We start from the raw sequence: 19,281 nt of genomic DNA, 5'->3' as shown, positions 1-19,281 counted from the left end.
TCTTTTCAGGTGGGTGGAAGTTAAAGGGGTGTCTGAGCTAAACACTAAAGCAGCGATTTGTTTTTTTTTCAGGAAGTATTTAACTTGTAAGGCGTACTTAATGAATTGCTTACTGACCAAGGTGTTCAATTCACGTCTTCTAGCACAACAGAGTTTTTGAACAGTTTAGCTATAACACATTGGTGCACACATTTATATCACATATCACACCCCCTGCCAATGGTAACGTTGAGAGGTTCAACTGTGTACTGGTAGAATGCATACAGAGTGCCATCAAATCTAGAGTCAACTGTGAAACTGCCATCAAGTTACTATCATGGGCATACAGGACCACACAGCATTCTGTGACAGGAGTGGTACCTTTTGAACTTATAAGAGGAGGAAAAGTAACTTCATGTTTGAGTTTACTCCTGTAAAGTCAAAGCATTTGATCAGAAATGTGATGTAGAAAAGTATTCATATGAGGCCATGAATGCAAGTGATAAGCAGAGTTTGGTGAGGTGTGAGAAAGAAATTAATTAAGAGGCAACAGAAGTGATGGCAGTAGCAAGTTTCTCATGAATGATTTCGTTTGTACCAATGATCCAGTTATATTACAAAAAGGAGCTTCAAAATTCAGAGAACCTATCCGTATGATTGAAGTTAGAGGTCAGGCAGTGAAAGTGGCTAATGGTCAAAGATGAAATATGTCTTGTCTTGAAAAACCCTGTGAGACAGAGGTGTACAATAAAAAAAGTGTTAAAAAAAGTCAAAGAGTAGTGAAAAAGGGTGGCGAAAGCCGGGTGGATATATTGAGGAGTCAGGACATTATCCTACGTAGAAGCAATAGAAAAAGAGAAATTCCTGCTAGGATCAAGAATTAGAGGTTAGACTATGCTTTGACTAGTTCCGGTTCATTTATTCCCTAACAAGACCTAATGATTATTTATTTGATGTACATAACATGTACAGTTTTGTATTCTGATTATTATTTGTAATGAGGCATGCATATTTTTTTAATTGTGGGGAGGGGGATATGTGGTGTCCTAAAATATTTGATAATGATGTATTAGTACTGGCATGTGTTCATTAGTTGTCTCAGTGTTCTATTGTAGAATGTATTATGTTTAGTCTTGAATGTAGGGTTCAGTTGGTGTCTTCCTATGGGTCTTTGTACATGTATGCTGAGCAGCTGTGGATGGCAATAAACATAAGAATATATCCGCTGTTGTTAGACATTCACACTTCACAAACATTTAAAGTCCAGAGAAATTATGAAAAAAAATGGAAACCTAGCAACAAACCGGGGTTGAATGTACTCCGGCCTTATTAGCCCCTATAAATGTAAACAACTACAGGAACCCCTCCTACAGAACCCCACTGCATAACACTGATTAATCATGCAAACAGTCAGATACCACAACCTCTACACTCCCCTGGAGACAAACACCTACCACACAAAAGGGGGTGAACTTTAATGCGTGGACAATAGGTTGACACGAGAGACTGATTAATTTGAGATAGTAGTGGGGGGATTCGGTTAAGTGGAAAGAACGGGGAGAATCTCATTCAAGAGTTTTGTGTTATCCTTGTAACTGTAACTTTTACCTGTGAAAAAGCTTTAATAAGCAGAAATGTAAAGACTTTGGTACAGGTACAGCTATAATATACACTGCTCCACCATAAAAAGATCACCAATTTTAAATCAAGCCCAAACAAGCCTGCACAGTGACAAAACAAGTCAGGATAAAGGAGAGATGTCATATAGTTACCTCCCGGTGGGATTGTATTCACAGTATAACCTGTTGGATGGAAAACAATAATATTTTAATACATTTACCAAACATATGAACTTTAAATTGAGAGAACAGTTATACAATACACCTATACTATATACTCCCTATTGAGCACCAACCACATTAGCACACAGAAAATGTGTTACTGCTAACTCAGCATAATGCAACTAACAAAAAACGTAACAAATATCCATGGGAATATGGCATTGAAATAGCTGATTTAAAAATATATGATCTCGGACTTTATACACCTATTTAAAAATATGACTGGCAGTAATATTCAGACTAATTATATTAACAGTCCATGACGGAATTGTAAAATACGAACTTTTATCAGTGCTTCAGGCCTGGTAATAGAGATCTAGGCCCTCTTTACGAGTTGCCTAATTTCTTTTTTTTTTCTTAAATGTTCCCTCATCTCACTGAGACGCGTCTGCAAAGCAATGAAAAAACTGCATTGTCTAACTGTCTGCCCAGCGGTCACTGCACTGGTTCTGGTCCATACCATCTGGACCCTCGCCTTTTGTCAGTGAGTCAGTGTAATCGTAGGGACAAGCGACCAACACCCAAGGATCAAGAACAAATCAAGAAAGGAGACCAGATAGATAGGCCGGGATTCGTATTAGTTATCTTGTCGTGGCCACAAACTCTGGCCGCAACCCTGACCCAGTCCTCTGCTATCGGAGACAGAGGATCCACTTTTCATTTGGAGGCAGGCCTGGATTGGCCATAGAGGGCACCAGGCAATCCCCCGGTGTGCCGCACGGGTAAGGCCGGTTTTGGGCCCCTGGGGGCCGGTTTTGTTACAGGGCCGTTTTTAGCCCTGTAACAAAATCGACCAAAAACCGGCCCTGGCAAAGAGCTCGGTAGTACCTCCAACTCCCTGTGGGTGGGGGTGGAGGTAGCCGAGCACTTTGCCAGGGCCGGTTTTGGTTCTCAGTCCGGCCCTGTGTGGGGGGGCGATTGGCCGTTTTTTCACTGAGATTACCTCTCTTGTCCTCCTTCTTTATAACAGCCTCTTTTTTAACTAACCCACCTAGATGATTCCCTAGTCCCTTGGAAACTCACAATGTGTAAAGCTATCCTGTTTTTGGTCTGTTTTACCAAGTATAGAGTTCCTCTGTCATTTAGCAGTTTGTCCTGCATACGTGTGTGCTGAAATTGGCTTATTTTAACTGTATAGGAATTGAATTTAGTGTGAGGATTTTGGGGGCTACTTGAGCGTTTTCTTTTAAGAATTTTTGACACTTGAATGGAGTGTGTTAAACTCCGTGCTCCTACACTTCTGACGCCACTGTTGGAGACTCGCGTCGTGAGCGGTTAGCACTCCAGTTTATTGACGCCTCTTGCAGGCCGCACGCCCATTAATCTATTTAATGGACTCGGGACGGACGCGCAGCGGGTGCGCCGATGGGGCCCCGAAGGCGCACCAAAGGCAAGCCCGTCTGCGCCTGTCCGCGCCAGTACGGGTCCAGGGGCCATAAGTCCTGCTCAACTTCTACCTGCCCCTTATACTTATTGATCTAAACAACTGGGGGATTTGCGGGCTGACTCTCATACAGAGTGTACTTTGTTGTTCCCTGTTTCTATGGATAATGTGCTTGGAAACTGCAAGAAATGTGGCTTCACATTGCTTCCTCCTACCACTAAGTGTCAGTTCGACTCTAGCAGCCCTTCTCATACCAACAGATGTGAGACTAATTGTATTTTCCAAAACACTTTTCCTAAGGTTTGAATTTTTTTTTTTTTTTAGTGTGAACTGTTGTTCACTCCCAAAACCCAAAACATAAAGCTGATCTATTTGATCTCTTAAATAATGAACATCCTGACGCCATTTTCTTAACTGAAACATGGCTTCATGAAAGTTCAGGCCCTGATGTAGCGGCTGCACTTCCTGCTGGCTATTCTATAGTTAGAAGAGGTCGTGAAGGCAAAATAGTGGTGGGTTGGCTATAAATTTAAAAAATGTGTATAAGTGCAAATTTGAAAAACTTGATTGAAAAGATAGTGAGGCTATGTTATTTAAACTTGCCCTTAGCCCTCAGTTTACCTTCTCAGGAATATTACATTATCGTCCACCCGGCTTTGCTGGTTTGTGGGCATCTACTCTTTCTAACCTGGTCACTCCCCATTTACTTAGTGCAGCTAATTTCACTATTTTAGGTGACCTAAATATTCATTTTGATGTTCTGTCCTGCCCCGCTAACATATCTTTAACTTCTGATTTAGCAGCTATGAATTGTGTGCTGATTAACTCAGGACCAACTCATACCGCAGGTCATTTATTAGATCCAGTTTTTTCCAATCTACCTAGCTTGCAATGTGTTTTGGCCCTTCCTGTCATCTGTCCGATCATTTTATAGTCACCTTTGACTCACTGTAGAGCAGACCAATCAATTTTTACCCAATTTGGGGGATACATTTGAGTCTAGGAATGGGAGCAAACTTGATATGGATCATTTTAACCATCCTTTAATGGAAACCATCCCCTCTATTAATCAAACCTCGATGACCGACTTAGGGACTATTATGAACTGGATATCTAATTCAGTGGATATCTGTCTCCCTCTGTCCTCTCAGAAGGTTAAAAATCACCGTCCCCCGGCCCCCTGGTACTCACCCACTTTACAAAAAGTGAAAAGCAAGTGCAAAGCAATGGAAAGACACTGGAGGAAAGATTACACCCCAGAATCTAAAGTAAGATATAAACAATCAATCGGAGAGTATCATTCTCTTTGTAACATTGCCCAGGCTGAGTGTGTAGGTACTACTATTTCAAACGCTCAAAATTGCCCTAAAGTCCTGTTAAATTTGGTTAAGGAACTTTCTGGTACGGTCTGTCAAGCTCCACAACCTACTCTATCAGAATCACAATGTGAGGAGCTTGCAACATTTTTCCTTGATAAAATGGAGCAGATCTATTCCAGATTAAATATCCCTAAAATTTCCACTCCACAACAATGCATGGTCACTACCGGTTTATTAAATCCTGGAACTCAGTTAGTGGCTCAAGATGAGAACTGTATGAATAAACTTGAACAATGGACATTGTTTGACACAATTTCTTTGAATCATGTCTTAAATATCGTTAAATCAGGTTCTCTTCGGGACCCGCTTCCCATTACTATATTGCAAAAAACTGACCCTTTATTTCTAGATCCGATTAAGGAACTACTTAATGCCTCCCTACGTGAAGCCCTGATTCCTCCTGCATGGAAGCACACAATGGTTCTTCCATTGTTAAAGAAACCTAATGCTGACCCAGCCCAGCTCTCCAATTTTCGACCTATTTCCCTCCTTCTAGTCTTCTCCATGTTATTGGAGAAACATGTGAACTCGCAACTAACTCACTATGTGGAGTCCCATAAACTCTTACATCCATCTCAATCAGGGTTTAGAGAAGGTTACTCGACAGAAACCATACTTTTGGGAGTGAGTGAAATGTTGCATAGCCATTTGGATAATGGGGACACTGTGGTGCTCATATTGTTAGACCTGAGCGCTGCATTTGATACAGTGTCTCATACTGTGCTCTTGCAAAAACTTAGATCCATTGGTGTGACGGGAGTAGCTCTGGAATGGATAGTAAACTTTCTCTCTGGCCGCACATTTCAGGTTTCTTCCTCTAAAGCAGTTTCCAAAGTTCATGCTTCCCCTTATTGAGTGCCACAGGGCTCGATTGTAAGCCCTCTATTGTTTAACATTTATGTTAAACCATTGGCTGATATTGCGGAGGAGGCAGGCAGTCAATTTTTTCCTATGCTGATGACAACCAAATAGTCTTCTCCCTTTCTGCTAAAGGAGCCTTCAGGCCCTCTTTTCTTCGAGCAGGATTGAGTAAAATCATGCAGTGGATGCAAGTCAATTTGCTTAAGCTTAATGGAGAAAAGACAGAGGTGCTCATCCTAGGGAAAAATAAAGAACTTTGGGGCCCCCAACACTGGCCTCCTGAATTGGGTGTTACCCCTCAGCCTACTAAACAAGCCCGTACTTTGGGTTTTGTAATCGACGGATGCTGCTCGAATCTACAAAAAGAAAGGTAGTCCAGGCTTTGATCACTTCTCGCCTGGACTATGGCAACATCCTTTTTCTTGGAGCTAATAAGGAGGTGAATCATAAGTTACAAATTGTTCAAGATGCTGCTGCCCACTTGCTTTGCCAGATTCCCAAATTTTCTTCTGTGTCCAGTTCCTTGCGTGACTTCCACTGGTTGAAAGTGAAGAATTGCATTAAATTTAAGACCTTAACCTATATGTATAGGATTAAAATGGGTAAGGCCCCCCAATATTTGAGATCTATTGCACAGCTGTATGTTCCTCCTCGTTCTCTTCGTTCAGCCAACCAGACAAAATTTGTGGTCCCAAGGTATATATTATCTAGAGTAGATGGTCGTTCCTTCTCCTACCTAGGGCCTACTTTGTGGAATTCTCTTTGTCTGTCTTTAAGGAATGAGTCTAATTTTGTGGACTTTCGTAGGATGTTGAAAACCTGGCTTTTTAATTAATAGGCTTCCATCTTCTTTTGACCTCTTCAGGTGGCGCCGGGAAACCCTTGGATAGCTGAGCGCCTTATAAAATTAAATAACATAACAACATTTGATGTTTTTTTAGGCTTTTATATTTGTGACACCTTAATTTGCCTTGCAACTCTTGCACTTGTCACTGAAAATATCTCTAATGCCTATAGGCCATCTTCAGGCTATGGTAAACTGAAAAAATAAATGAATAATTAAGAAATAATTCTATTACCAGCCAAGAGTGCCTCATTTATTCCGGAAATATTCTCTGGATTCTACAATGCTAATGTTGGTGTATTAACACTTTAAAAAAAAAAACTATGTTTTAGCTTTTCCACAGGGTTGTTTCAAATCCCAAATGCACATCTAAGAGAGTGGTGCCCCTTATGACCTCTTATCTGTGTCTTAGTCCTAGAACTGCTTGCTGCTAGGGTCGGAAACATTACCCCTGGTACACCCTTTGCTATATGAGTACACCTATCTGAATTTACACATACTATATTACCCTTTATATCAGGTATCTACAGTCGAGTCTCAATGTAATCTCACAGGAATACCTCATCCTGCTCTAGGGAGTCACCATTTACTAGGGAATATCTTAGACTCTGCCCCTCAAGACCCACACACCGCGCTTTCCACCCGAATTTTCCTTATGGTGGTGTGAAGATTCCCTTAAATATCTGGTAATATAGGTGCACAGAGACTCAGCGATGGTGATTAGGGAAAATGAATGGGTCGCCATTGAACACATCACAGAGTTGACAATTCGCTGGATCTCTCTTCCACTCTTGGTGGCTAGATGGTGGGGCTCATGAAAATGGTGATCCTTCCCAAGATGCTGTATCAGTTTGTGAATATTCCGCTGCCACTTAATAAATCTCTTTCTGCAGTCCTCAAGTGGCAACTGATCAGACTCGCATAGGATGCAATGCAGCCCAGAGTTGGATGGGAGCTTTACATTACCTTTTTGCAAGTGTGGGTTTGAGGCTCCCCCTCAAGCTTTATTCTCCTTTTGTGCAGAGGCAGTTTGTCCACTACTGGTATAATCCCCCACCTTTTCTGCCTCACTTGGTGGTCGAGGTTGAATGTATGTCTCCTCTTCCTTCTACTTCCTTCCTGAGGAGACCTGTCTCCGGATCGAGACGTGATGTTCTGACAGCAGACTGCACAATCAGAGCATGGGATAAACTGAGTAAGAAGGTGGGACTGGCCTATGTTGAATAGCCTTCTTTGCCACCAAACTATAATTTCTGCTCCCAATCACTCACAAATCCGGCACCCGGATGCGTTCCATGCCGGAGGGATATTAACCCGGGGCGACAGTCCCAGGAACAGCTTTTTCTCACGTTGAAGGACTATAGGGGAAGTTTCCCCTGTACACCCAGGATGTATTTCTTTATAACCAATTACGAGGTTGCTGCAAACTGTCCCTCCCATAGTTCATGGTGGAACCATTTGTCCTTGGACCGCTGGAGCAATATGCTTGAAGTGACTTTTGCTAAGCATTTAATACAAAATATGTTATAATGCTTCTCAGGAGGGATGGGGAGGCACCTACTAGGCTGACACATACAGGCTGGGAGAGAGCCTTGGGACAGGAGATCAGTGAAGAAACATGGACGTATGCCTGTAGTCAGACGGGCATGGTCTCTGCCAGTAGACGACTCTACATTATACAGTCTAAAATATTACAGAGGACATATTTCACACCAGTGTACTTTCAAAGATTTGGTCTCAGAGGTGATGTGATGCCAATTGCGCCAGATGTAGCTGTCTGGATGTGGGATCCTTTTCTGGCTTGGTCTTGCAGTGCTATGTTTGGGCACTATACTGAGGTGCTGCATGCCCTGTCTGATATGGTGGACTGCACAGGGCCATTTGACCAGGTTATCGCATGGCTGGGATATGTAAGGGACCTAGCTGCACCTCACAAATGTTTTCTATCTTTGGCTCTCTTAGTATCAAAGTGGCAACTAGGATGATAATGGGGCAGAGAGAAAAGCTCTATAATGTAAGCACTTGTTGAGTGACATGCTATACTTTAATGAACAACTAGAACTTTATTCCAAACTTCTCCAAGAAGCCTCTTGACTAGGATATTTGGAGCCCTCTCAGATCAGATTTACTTACTCTTGATAGAGGTGCAGAGGGTTAGTGATGCTCCTAGTTGTGGCAGCCCCCTTGAGCCCCCACAGCTCCGATCATTGAACATATATGTTTCTACCATGTTTATACATGCACTGTTTTGCCTGTACTACATGCCTTGACTGTATATGATGGCTTCTGCACATGTTTGGAGATTATAATGGGCTGTTCTCTCACTCTGTAATGGATGAGTGCTCGACATACCAGTTGTGCTCTCTATATGAATGGTAAATGCTGATTGTGACATAGTTCAATATCCTGGTCCTCATTAGGGTTGTACTACTGCAAAGGTAAAATGCACTTCTGGAAAAGGTAAAATAAAAAAAATAAAAATAAAAAGCAATTTTAAGCTACGAAGTATGCAACAAGGTTTTTTCACAATTAGGATCATTATGTTAAAAGTCCTGTCACTGCCGTCAATTCCTCAGTTATCATCAGATCTCAACATTTAGGTGAGGATTCTCACCAGCAGGTGCTATCTCTTTGCCCTTTCTCTGACTGTTCCTCCTCATCAAGGCAATAATCTTCCCTTGCCCTTCTTTTGTCTAACCAAAGCAACATGGCCACCATTGAGAGCGGCTTCTTGATTACAACGGACGAAACAATGGGAGTTACCAGGTCCATCAGAATTGTATGTTTAGTGGGAGGGCCATTCATGGTGAGAGGATTCCACACAGAGTTGTATTTCTTTCGTGAACTTGTGGGCTGACAAGCATACAGTTAAGTGCCTGCATATTATTCCCCCAAATGTATAATTCTCGGTATTTCACCCCCAAACACACCAAAAACTACATGGACCCCAGTAATGGTAATCAGGGGTTTAATGCAGGTCCCACCAGCATAAGGGGGTGGCCTGATCCTTCGCGGGGCCCTAACCATTCAAGGGAGGCCCCATACAGCCCAAGGCCAATCAATATCTGTGAGATGTGGGATACTCAGGGGCCCCTCATCACATTCTGCAGGGGTGGTGGTGGGGGGTGTTCATTTGAATTATGCTACTGATAATAATTCCAGGAGGAGGAGGAGGAGGGAAGAATCCTTGAATTTTAATAGGCCGCACTAATGAAGACCTGTGATGTTGCCACTTACTGGTATGGAGAGCTTCACAAAAATGGAAATGATAAATAAAATTAGAAAAATAAATAACTTACCTGGGGGCCTTGTGATTGCTGTAGTTGTCCCATCTGTTGGAGAGAGAAAAGAGGATGGGATTTTAATACAGGTTATAGCTGCATCCAGAAATGGCTTTTTATTTTCAGTAACAAACTTCTGTGTGCCTTTAAAAAGGATTGAGTACTAGTGGTGTAACGAAACTTGAGAGGGGCCCTCTGCAATGTGCATGGAGAGGCCTCTTTCCGGACTTCCCCAGGGGCTCCCAGGCCACAGTACTCCACTGAAGGCCCCCCCTGAGGCTTGCAGCACCCCACACTGTGGAGGCTGCAGAGGCCTTTGTTACGCCACTGTTGAGTACGACAACGAAATACAGGGTAGGAGGCTATATTTACTGCCATCTCAAACACAGAGGGGCATATTTATAAGCCCCTAATTCCACCACCGCGTCACTTTTTGAAACGTTGAGATGGCTTAATGCTGCCTTGTAAATAAGGCACCTTTCCACACTATACTTGGTATGAAAGGGGTGGGCAATGGGTGTTGTGGTGAGCGTTTCACCACAACACCCATTGATTTTGATGCTGCCACATATTTACAAGGGTGGTGTAAATATGGGACAGCACCAAAATTAAGACCAGGGAAAACCTGGTCTTACCCTGACGTAACGAGGAGACATGTTTAATGTCTCCTCGTTTTGCTGTTTCCATGTGTGCTGCGTTGTGTAGCACACATGGAAACAGCAAAAGGTCATTGATTGTTGATCTGCAAGAAGATATCCCTTCCTGCAAATAAAACAATCATTTAAAAAAATACGTTTTGCAACTTCTATGTCTGCTACATTAAGCAGCACACAAAACACCCCTTAAGGATTTTTTATGTGCAGGAAGGGACTCCTTCCTGCACATAAACACTCTTCCCCTGCAACGCCGGCATCCTTGCACTATGGTGAGAGGCTCTCCGCGTTGACGCTAGGCAGCTAAATTAACACCAGTGCAGGGCTTCACCGTATCCTTGTGAATACGGTGCAGCTCTGCATTTCAAAAGTGACAGAGCAAAGCATTAAGCCAAGAAGGCTAACACCGCGCTCCACCACTTCCTCATAAATATGCCCTAGAGTCTTTCACAAGGGACCCTCATACTGTGTGCAGTCTCCATAGGGGGCCTTTATCATAAACAGGAGAACTTGATCCATAGTACTCACAGCTTTGACATCACTGCAGCGAAGCAGCAGACTCGTTCTTTACTACTGTAACATCCATTGGCCATGTCTACCACTTTCCACTCCTTTCCTGGGAAGGGTAGAAGAGCTGATGATAATTGGCAGTTTCCATCAGGACCCCACAGACCCAATGAAAGGTAGAATGATGAACAGTCTTTTACCATCTTCTTCCCTTCCCCGAACTGAAAAGACCTGAGGGAGGTGGTTGATCAGTGGGCTATGCAATGGAATCTACACCCACCACCCCCCTCCTGCCGCCTGAAGGCATGTACATACCTTGGGAGAGAGGGGTGGGGGAGAGTGAGCAGACCAAAAAACCATTGGAGTGTGAAAAAGGCCGCTTTATTGGAACAGGTGCACATTTACAAATACACAAACTCGGCAACCGCCTCACAATCTAAACCACAACCAAGATTTGTTCGTTTTTTATTTCAAAACCCCAAACCCCGCCCCCACCCCACACCCTCCATCACACCCGCCCCCACCCGTACATACCCAAACACATAAAACCATACAAACCCCAATAACATTATAACATCACCTTATCAAATACAAAATATCACATCCCCGATTATAAACCAACTGATCATATCCCCCGACCCATATTCTCCGAACCCCACCTCAATCAGTATGAAACATCCCCCAACAAGGTCCGACTTTACAACCAACGGGTCCAAACCTGGCCCAAAACTGACAATAACAGAGCAAACCGCCACGCACCTGTCCCAAGCGACAAAAGAACAAAGCCAAAAACCCATGCCCACATGTCCCAAACAGCAGCCAAACAAATAATGAATAAATAAGAAAAAAGGCCCCAAACTAGGGAGGGAGGGAGGGACAAAAATATCTAAGAACAAACCGGCCACCAGGTCACCTAAGCCCAAAATGGTGCCCGTAAAGCGGAGCCTCGCCCATTTATAGGCAGCGCACAATACAACTAAAAACCAGCCCAAAAAGAGCCCAAATGGAATCTGCTAGAAGGAGAGCCCCCACCCAGATCTCCCAAACCGCCCGGGGGAGGAGACCTCCCAGGGGTCGGCTGCCCTCCCCCAAGCCCCCCTTGGGAGAGAGGGGTGGGGTAGAGTGAGCAGACCAAAAAACCATTGGAGTGTGAAAAAGGCCGCTTTATTGGAACAGGTGCACATTTACAAATACACAAACTCGGCAACCGCCTCACAATCTAAACCACAACCAAGATTTGTTCGTTTTTTATTTCAAAACCCCAAACCCCGCCCCCACCCCAAACCCTCCATCACACCCGCCCCCACCCGTACATACCCAAACACATAAAACCATACAAACCCCAATAACATTATAACATCACCTTATCAAATACAAAATATCACATCCCCGATTATAAACCAACTGATCATATCCCCCGACCCATATTCTCCGAACCCCACCTCAATCAGTATGAAACATCCCCCAACAAGGTCCGAGTTTACAACCAAGGGGTCCAAACCTGGCCCAAAACTGACAATAACAGAGCAAACCGCCATCCAGAAAGCCGTGGGGGGAAAGACTGATTAGGAGAGAGCCCCACCTTTCTGCCCCCCACATAATCCGAAAAACAGGGGGGGGGGGAACACCCGAAAAGAGAGGGCAAGCCAATAACCTGAAAAAACACAAAAGCAACCCATTATTCACCGACAAACTGTTGCACGGTCAGACAGCGAGACAAAACCTCCCGCAGCTCCAGCAGATATAAATCCATACCCATTTGGGACAAATGTACACCGTCACCCCTGAAAAATTCCACCGCATCGTATTTGATGTCACCGTGAACTATACGACCGAAACCCAGATCCCTGCAGAACCTGGAAACCTCCAAATTCACTTTCCTCCGAGATTTATCCACCGCCTTCGGCTTCACCGCATTCCTCCAAACCCTCCGCGGCACCAATTCTGTCTACAATACGTGACACCCCGACCACTGTTTATGCAATAAAGCCAAGTCTTTTTTGATCGCCCGAAGCAGAACAACCCCTTTCACAGAACCCAAATCATTCTCACCTAAGTGAATAACCAACACATCCGGGCAAACCCCCCCTACTAACCAAGAATTAAGTGCAGGGATCAGTTCCTTCCATAACATGCCCCCTTTTCCTTTCCAAACCACATTGAATAAACGATCATTAAAACCCAAGGATGAACCAAAATAACTTTGACGAGCTTGCACTTGAGCTCTTTTAACAAAGGAATGGCCCACGATCCATACTGTGAGGAAAGCAGCCCGAGGACCAGCCACAGAACCTGAAAAAGAAAACAGAATCAGACAGGGTAAACAGGATAAGACGCCTGCGCACCAGCAGATTCGTTCCTAACATAGCGCCGAAAGCAATTAGAAGTCCAGCGCCCCAGGCCCATGATCTCTTCCCTCGACCAACCCCTGTGAAAGGCCTCCGTGGCCGCCCCAATCCTAAATGAGTGAGTACCGTATAACGACCCATCTAAGACAATATGTCGCAGCGCTTTTCGCAGTACCATGCGCAATTGATAAGTAGAAACACATGAGCCATTAAGATGTCGAAAAACCTGGAGGTCCACTACCCCACCCGACATTTCCTTCCAGCAGTGAGCCCAACGTAGAGGGCATGTTTCCGGTGGGGATACCACGTCCAACCAAACCCCTTTACCCACACTTCTCTGATCTGTTTTCGAACGAGAGAGCCAAACGTGGACTCCCCTGATCGACAGCTGAACATCTCCCCACAGAAGGCCAGGAGAGGACTTGGTGCCCAGCAATTCAGACACACGAAAAGCGCCAAAAAACATCCACACCATCAAAGTGGCGAACAAACAAGCTTCCACTCTATCAGAACATACAACCGGAAGCACAGAAATCACTTGAAACAGCTTTTGCCACGACAAAGGAGATCGCAAAGTACGCACAGAACCCCTCTCTCTAGACCACCCTTCCAACATCCTCCTACCCAACTCCCCAGCCGACGGAGAGTATCCCCACAAAAGCTTACCCACAAAGGAAATACCTGCTAGTTTGCCAGAAATAGTAATTCTAGATAAATTCCTGTCCATCATACACAAAATAAACTGAACCACATCTTCAGACCGTTGCCAATCCAGCTCCCTCCAACACGCACCCGACTCCAAAAACTCCGTCCAGGCCAACTCGTACACTGTTCTCGTGGAAGGAGCCAAAGAACCTAAAACCAATTGAAAGACCCGGTGTTGTCTACCGTCCACAGGTGGTCCGGCATGGGAGTCGGCTCCTCGTCTGCCTCCAAAGCAAGCCCACGGAATCTCTCCCACTGTGAACGAGACAAAGCATCCGCAATGTCATTGTCCACGCCAGGAACATGCAGGGCCCGAAAACAGATATCATATTTCAGACATCCCAACACAAACACTCTAAGGAGCTTCAAAATCTGGGGATCCCTGGCCGACTGTTTGTTAATTACTTGCACCACAGCCATGTTGTCGATGCGGAAAAGAACCTTTTTGTGGGCCAGAGCCGTACCCCACAAAGTAACGGCCACAACGACAGGGAAGAGTTCCAGAAAGGCAATACTTCTGCCACCATTCTTCCAATGTTCCGGCCACTGTTGGGCACACCACCTTCCCTGCCAGTAAAGACCAAAACCTTCACTGCCTGCAGCATCAGAGAATATCTGTACATCCCAACACCAATCCACCTCCCGACATAAAGGCACACCGTTGAAGGAATGTAAAAAGAAGACCCACATGCGTAAGTCCTCCTTGACCCCCGCAGACAGCCTCACCCGATGATGTGGAAGGGAATGACCAGACAAAGCTCTGCCCAACCTCCTACAGAAAGTCCTAACCGCCCTGACCACTCTGCAGGCAAAGTTAAGGTGTCCCAGCAGAACTTGTATCTCTCTCACAAACACTTTCTCTTTTCTCAACATGATTCCAACCAGATCAAGCATTTTCTGTTTTTTGTCCAATGGAAGACGAGCTTGCATCAAATGCGAGTCAAGTTCGATCCCCAAAAAAGACATGGTCGCGCAAGGACCCATGGTCTCTTCAGGAGCCAATGGTACACCTAAATGACTCATCAAGGATTGAAACGATGTGAGAGCAGCTTGGCAGACCAGCGAATTTGCTGTACCCACAAAGAAAAAATCGTCCAAATAATGTGTGACCAGTTCATGTCCACTTTGTTTAGTAAACCACCATTGCAGAAACGTACTAAAAGTCTCAAACAACGCACAGGACATAGAACAACCCATTGGCAGAGCTTTGTCCACGTACCATTTTCCTAGAAAATGGATGCCCAGAAGACACCAGTCTTCAGGATGGACTGGAAGCAGTCGAAATGCGGATTTGATATCGCATTTTGCCATCAGAGCATCAGGGCCTGCCGTGACAACCAATTGCATAGCTACATCAACAGAAGAATAAGACACCGATGCAGCTTCGTTGTCAATGAAATCATTTACAGACTCACCTTCAGGCCATGATAGATGCTGAATGAGCCGGAACTGACCAGGCTCCTTCTTAGGGACCACACCAATAGGGGATACAATCAGGTTCGCCAAAGGCCAATCATCAAAGGGGCCCGCCATCCTACCCTCACTCACTTCCTTATCCAGTTTTGACTGTACAATAGCAGGGCGTTCGCCTGCCGACTTCAAATTCTTAGACCAACGTCTCAAACGCGGTCCTTCGTATCCCAACCTAAAACCAACCTGGAAACCCAATAACAAAACCGACCGCAGCTCGGCAGGCTCGTAATCCCGCAAAGCGGCAGCCAAATTATCAACATTAACCGGTGTATGAGCCTTTGGGCCCAGCACCGGATGAAGACTTCCCTCCCCTGGGAGCTGGAGGTTGCTGTGGTGGCACGAAAGTTCCTGAACTCTGTTGGGAAACCTGGGGACCCCCGGAAGACCTAGGACCCCAGCAACGGGATAACGGATGGTTCTTTCTACCACATTGTGAACATTCGTGACGGAACTTACAGAAATCTCTGTTACATGTCCCTCTGTTAAAGTCCCAACACGTGCCTGTAGGCGACTGGGTGTTCGAGTTGGCCCCCACCCCTCCCCGGGTGGGACGGGACTGAAAGGGACGATAGACCAAAGGAAGACCACTGGCTGTAAACACCGTTCTACCAGTGGCGGACGAACCCATGGTGTGCTGCCAAAGGTCAGTGTCTAACTCACCCCATTTTGCCTCGGGATCCCATGCCATACGCGCCCTAAATTCCTCATCATATTGAGCCCAAGCGTAATCATTCCTAGTAAGTTGAGCTTTACGGATAACATCCATGTACTTGAATAATGAAACGCAGCACTCAGGGAACTTTTCACAGTAGACGCTGGCATAAATTAAAAAGGCCGCCGTCCAATTTTCAATAGTTAGAGGTACCTTAGGGCGCTTAGCCAATTCAAACTCCTCCTCCTTGGAACCTTCTTTAGCATGAACCTCCCTGTGCAACAATTTTAACAGTTCCACATACTCACCGTTCCATATCCGTTCCTTCGTACTGAGCATTAAATGAGCCCCCAAAGGCTTCGTAACACCCATATACGGCAACTTTTTAATTTTTAATTCCTTGCTGTGTAGTACATTTTTAGTAGTGCCCAAACCAACAGTGGACGTGCCACTATCCACTTTATCACTTGTACTGACTTCATCCACGTTTGTACCCACACCTTGGTCTCTGACAACACGACCTTTGTATAGTTTACCATCTTTCTCACTAGATATTAAGTCCACACCAACACCAATAGAAACCATATTTGGCCGCACAGAATGAACCACAGTCTCACCTGGGCGTAATAGAGGCAGCTGACCGGCTTCCGTCCTCCACTCTGTCTGTGCACCGTCGTCCGCCCTCCGAGGAGCCCTCACCGAGGGGCCGAGCACTCGTGGCCTTGACGATTCCGCACGACTCCGTACCACCTGTGCCTGTAACATACTGTGAGAAACGTTAGCATGTCCCCCCCCAGACACCACTTCCCGAACTTCGCCCTCTTCAGGGCTGTCCTCATCATAATCTAAAATCAACGATTCATCTAACTGAGAAGGGGCATTGACAACCAATGAAGTCTGTCCTGACTCCACTGTTTTAGACCGACCATGGGCCTTACCAGCCCTCACGTTTGACCTTGGCGGGGAGGACGACTGAACCCGTCTATACACTCCTCCGCCAGTACCACTGACAACTTGTTGATTCCCTGTAAAAGATAAAACATCATTACGACCACCACGTGGCACAAGAGAGGTCGTGCGTGACCCGCTCCCATGGAAAACGCTGGGTTCCACCGACGAGGCTGGGAAGGTCGCGCTAGACCTGCAGGCACCGCCCATGTCGAAATCCCTCGTTGGGGCCATCGAGGTCGTACTGAACCTGCGTGGGACGGCCGCGGCGGGATCCCTCGATGATATGGGACGTGCCGCTCCAGGCTCCACCCGCACTTCTCCTCGGCGTAGTTGGGCTGCCTGCCGCCCTGCCAAGTCTGCTGCTTCAGTTCGAACTCCCACCTGTAATGAAAAAGGCCGGACTGGTGTGCCGGGTCCCTTACTAAAACCAACTCTAGGAGCAGAAGACAAACCGCCAACTCGAACTCCACAACCCCTACCAGCTGCCTCCAAAATCCCAGAACCACCTGCTCCAACAAAAATATCTAAGAACAAACCGGCCACCAGGTCACCTAAGCCCAAAATGGTGCCCGTAAAGCGGAGCCTCGCCCATTTATAGGCAGCGCACAATACAATTAAAAACCAGCCCAAAAAGAGCCCAAATGGAATCTGCTAGAAGGAGAGCCCCCACCCAGATCTCCCAAACCGCCCGGGGGAGGAGACCTCCCAGGGGTCGGCTGCCCTCCCCCAAGCCCCCCTTGCAGGAGAACTCTGCCACGCTCTGCTGTAAGAATGTACCAGGCCAACCCCAAAGCATAGTGCCTGTTCCTCACTCTCCCATGACGCAGTACATCCGGAATGTGAAAGGGAAAGGAAGAAGTTGAGGTATGCAGTGGGGGACCTGGTAAGGGCATCAGACAGCCACACTTTGTACGAGTCTCAACTGTCTACTGAATCGCATGAGCATGGTATGGTTGTATGGAGTGATGTATTGAGGGGTTTTAAGCAACCTAACATTATAGATTAGTAGTTGAATAAGGGCTTCGAATGGTTTTTAATAAAATTGTGTTTTTCAACTCAGGGTTCCAAATGACTACTGGTATAACTCAGTGTGTGTTCATGCTATCTAGGACATCATTAGCAATCTCTTGATGCAAGGGTGACTGCAAAAATTCACATACACCAAACTGCGATTGTTATTGAAGCGTAATTAACATTTGCGACCCAGCTCCTAATTATAATTTGAATGAGGGTGTTTAGGGCATCCCTTCCAAATACAGAAACGCAGTGGTATACTTTACTACCAATTCACAATTTATGGTGATCCCCATTTGTAAATAGGAAGTGGTCCAAATGGGGACTCTTCCCCTTTGAGAATGGTAAACAAACTATTTTTTATGAGCAGTTAGTGGTCCCACTGATCACTGACTACTATTAAAAAATGAAACTTGAACTTTACATTTTCTTTTTTTAAATGCATGCCATTTTTCTTCAAGGAAAATGGGCTGCATTTTAAAAACAATTTGTTTTATTGAAAGGAATCCCAGACATGGTGGTCTGCTGACTCCAGCAGGCCACCATCCCTATAATGGCTATCATTCCTCACATGTCTTAAAGCTTTCTCATTAATATTTACAAGGTAGGTCAATTTGCGGCCCACTACGAATCACTAACGTGTCAAAAAAAGGACATACATTCGGAATGGTGATTTTTTATTGCAAATCGGAGATAATTGCAATTAGAAAGTCACTATTCCTAGTGTTAGGCCATCTGGCTCTTAATGTTTGTGAAGGGGTCTATAATGCATTTTGGGATTTCCTGCACATGAAACAATATGGTAGTAAAACTTGCAGGTTTTTGATGATGCAGGAAATGGTTGCTTTCATCCTAAAAGCACTGAACTTTCTCCATTATCATCTATGTGTGCAGCAAGTGCTTAGATAAGCTACAGAAACTGTTTGTTGTTAGTTATAGGCAGCGCCACTGGAATGATGTAGTGGGGAGGACCAAATTATAGGGGTCATTTCGATGGGGAACGGACATCAGTCTGTCCACCACTGCTGCGGTAGTGGGACCGGCCGCCTACCAGACGGCCTACCCACTGACCCCATTAGGATAGGGCTGCCACTGTGGTGGTTGCATTGTTTATCTACTGTATTGCGGCGGGAATGCTGTTAGCAGACCCCGCCGCAATAAACAAAAATGGCATGTGCATATTCCTGCACTACCTGGCAGGCATCATGCAGTGCCTGACACATGGTGCAGGGATATGTTGGGGCATCAGAGCCCTTGCCCCTGGCCCAGGGATAAAGGGTGCCCGCTCCCAGCCCCCAAATGACTGTCGAAAAGGGATATATTTATCCCGACGGCAGTGCCTAACAGGCACTGCCGCAATGCTGGGCAATGCGCTGCTGCAATAGGCAGTCAGAAAATGACCGCCTGTC

At 45.4% G+C, this 19,281-nt stretch overlaps 1 protein-coding gene across 8 annotated transcripts in view; it reads right to left on the bottom strand.

Moving 5' to 3' along the window:
- Nucleotides 1-19,281, bottom strand: part of LOC147703579 (transmembrane protease serine 9-like) — a 913,140-nt gene that overhangs the window by 390,285 nt on the left and 503,574 nt on the right. For all 8 annotated transcript variants that reach the window (XM_086931927.1, XM_086931929.1, XM_086931933.1 and 5 more), the window contains 2 exons: nucleotides 9,588-9,620; nucleotides 1,752-1,781 (listed from right to left, as the gene is read on the bottom strand). In XM_086931927.1, coding sequence (XP_086788053.1) covers nucleotides 1,752-1,781; nucleotides 9,588-9,620 — 63 coding nt within the window. The remainder of the gene's footprint in view (nucleotides 1-1,751; nucleotides 1,782-9,587; nucleotides 9,621-19,281) is intronic.

This window comes from Lissotriton vulgaris, chromosome 7 (genome assembly GCF_964263255.1).
Source record: "Lissotriton vulgaris chromosome 7, aLisVul1.2, whole genome shotgun sequence".
In the NCBI taxonomy this organism is placed as follows: Eukaryota; Metazoa; Chordata; class Amphibia; order Caudata; family Salamandridae; genus Lissotriton; species Lissotriton vulgaris.
The sequence above is the reverse complement of the archived record's forward strand: the minus strand, read 5'-3'. Positions and strand labels throughout refer to the sequence as shown.